General features: G+C 57.4%; 1 protein-coding gene across 1 annotated transcript; it reads left to right on the top strand.

Moving 5' to 3' along the window:
- Window position 1: 1 nt before the first annotated feature.
- Window positions 2–1,833, top strand: FZD1 (frizzled class receptor 1; the record flags this gene model as incomplete). Its single annotated transcript, XM_005876162.2, is given in 2 exon segments — window positions 2–355; window positions 358–1,833. Coding segments are annotated over 2 exon segments (1,482 nt in total), but the record flags the coding sequence as incomplete, so codon positions are not given.
- Between the last annotated feature and the right edge of the window lie 906 nt (window positions 1,834–2,739).

The following is a 2,739-nucleotide window of genomic DNA, read 5'->3' as shown; positions in this document are numbered from 1 at the left end:
GCCGCCGCCGCCTCAGCAGCAACAGAGCGGGCAGCAATACAACGGCGAGCGGGGCATCTCCATCCCGGACCACGGCTACTGCCAGCCCATCTCCATCCCGCTGTGCACGGACATCGCGTACAACCAGACCATTATGCCCAACCTGCTGGGCCACACGAACCAGGAGGACGCGGGCCTCGAGGTGCACCAGTTCTACCCGCTGGTAAAGGTGCAGTGCTCGGCCGGCGCGCGCCAGGGCTGCGAGGCGCTCATGAACAAGTTCGGCTTCCAGTGGCCGGACACGCTCAAGTGCGAGAAGTTCCCGGTGCACGGCGCAGGCGAGCTGTGCGTGGGCCAGAACACTTCGGACAAGGAGGCAAGTTCTCCTGCCCACGCGCCCTCAAGGTGCCTTCCTACCTCAACTACCACTTCCTGGGGGAGAAGGACTGCGGCGCGCCCTGCGAGCCGACCAAGGTGTACGGGCTCATGTACTTCGGGCCCGAGGAGCTGCGCTTCTCGCGCACCTGGATCGGCATCTGGTCGGTGCTGTGCTGCGCCTCCACGCTCTTCACGGTGCTCACGTACCTGGTGGACATGCGGCGCTTCAGCTACCCCGAGCGGCCCATCATCTTCCTGTCGGGCTGCTACACGGCCGTGGCCGTGGCCTACATCGCCGGCTTCCTGCTGGAGGACCGGGTGGTGTGTAACGACAAGTTCTCCGAGGACGGGGCGCGCACCGTGGCGCAGGGCACCAAGAAAGAGGGCTGCACCATCCTCTTCATGATGCTCTACTTCTTCAGCATGGCCAGCTCCATCTGGTGGGTGATCCTGTCGCTCACCTGGTTCCTGGCGGCCGGCATGAAGTGGGGCCACGAAGCCATCGAGGCCAACTCGCAATATTTTCACCTGGCTGCCTGGGCCGTGCCGGCCATCAAGACCATCACCATCCTGGCGCTGGGCCAGGTGGATGGCGACGTGCTGAGCGGGGTGTGCTTCGTGGGGCTCAACAATGTGGACGCGCTGCGTGGCTTCGTGCTGGCGCCGCTCTTCGTGTACCTGTTCATCGGCACGTCCTTTCTGCTGGCCGGCTTCGTGTCGCTCTTCCGCATTCGCACCATCATGAAGCACGATGGCACCAAGACCGAGAAACTGGAGAAGCTCATGGTGCGCATCGGCGTCTTCAGCGTGCTTTACACGGTGCCGGCCACCATCGTCATCGCCTGCTACTTCTACGAGCAGGCCTTCCGGGACCAGTGGGAGCGCAGCTGGGTGGCCCAGAGCTGCAAGAGCTATGCCATCCCCTGCCCCCACCTCCAGGCCGGCGGAGGACCCCCGCCGCACCCGCCCATGAGCCCCGACTTCACAGTCTTCATGATCAAGTATCTTATGACGCTGATCGTGGGCATCACGTCAGGCTTCTGGATCTGGTCTGGCAAGACCCTTAACTCCTGGAGGAAGTTTTACACGAGACTCACCAACAGCAAACAGGGGGAGACCACCGTCTGAGACCTGGGGGCTTGCTCAGCCCGTTCCCAGCCCAGTTCCCAGCCCTCGGCCCGGGCCCAGCCACCTTTCCAAAAACCTTTCCCCATGGAATCCTGGCCAACCCTGGCTGCTCTATGCTTCCTCACTAGACACTTTCGCAGGCTTCTTTTTAACACCATAGCTCCTGCAAAAGCTTCCGTCCCTGGGGGCAAAGGGACTCCAGGGCCCAACTGCCCGAGGGGGGATGGACCGACCTCTCTCCCCGGTACCAGGACTGTGCGCTTTTATGATTGTAAATAGCCTGTGTAAGATTTTTGTAAGTATATTTGTATTTAAGTGACGACTGATCACGCGATTTCTTTTCCTTTTCTTTCCTTTCCTTTTTTTTCTTTGTTTGTTTCAATTTGAATTACTTAGGGCGGTTTAACCATTTGAAGCTTTTCCTTCTTGCCCTTTTCGGAGTACTACAGAGATAAAAACAGAGCGCTCCCGCCGGGTGCTCCCGCTGGTTCGCGCGCTTCCCTCCTGCCGCCCTGCCGCCGGGTGGGTGGGGTGTATCTTGGGCTAGGTCCGGGTCACTCTCCACCCCCTTGTTCTGCTCCCTCCCTTCCTCTCCTTGCTTGAGTTTGGAGATCTTAAGGTACTGAACTTCTTAAAGCTTTCATGTCTTCCCTTGTCGGGGCCAGATTTCCAAGGTCTGCCCCTTTGACTCCCGGAAGCTGAATTTTTCACTGTTGAGAACCTTCCCCCTCGCTTCAAGGAGGCCCACGTCTGTGGTTGCCGGCAGTCCCAGACTTCCTCTGCACCGGCCTCCAACGCCCAGACACTCCCTCCTTCCACCTAAGTCGGTTAGAGGGTGAGTGGGATAACCAATGCCAAACTTTTTAAAGTCTAATTTTTGGTGGCTGAGCTCATTTCATTCTCTAGTGTCTAAAACCTGGTATGAGTTTGGCCAGCGTCATGGAAAGATGTGGTTACTGAGATTTGGGAAGAGGCATGAGGCTCTGCGTGGGTTGGGAGGGACTGAAGATGGGGGTTATAAAATGTTCATTCTAATTGTATACCGATGCCTGGCAACCTGCCTGTAGGACTGAGGCAGTCCGGGTTTAGATTTTAGCGTTCTGTGAAATGGAAATGTTGAGGTCACCTGGAAAGCTTTGTCGAGGAATTGATCTTTGCTTTCCTTAACAGGACTGCAGGACATAAACTGAATATGAAAACTTGAAGGAGATTTCAGTGTAATGGACTTCCTCAAAATGAAGTGCTACTTTCTGA

The sequence above is a fragment of the Myotis brandtii genome, unplaced genomic scaffold, assembly GCF_000412655.1.
Source record: "Myotis brandtii unplaced genomic scaffold, ASM41265v1 scaffold48, whole genome shotgun sequence".
NCBI lineage: Eukaryota > Metazoa > Chordata > Mammalia > Chiroptera > Vespertilionidae > Myotis > Myotis brandtii.
The sequence above is the reverse complement of the archived record's forward strand: the minus strand, read 5'-3'. Positions and strand labels throughout refer to the sequence as shown.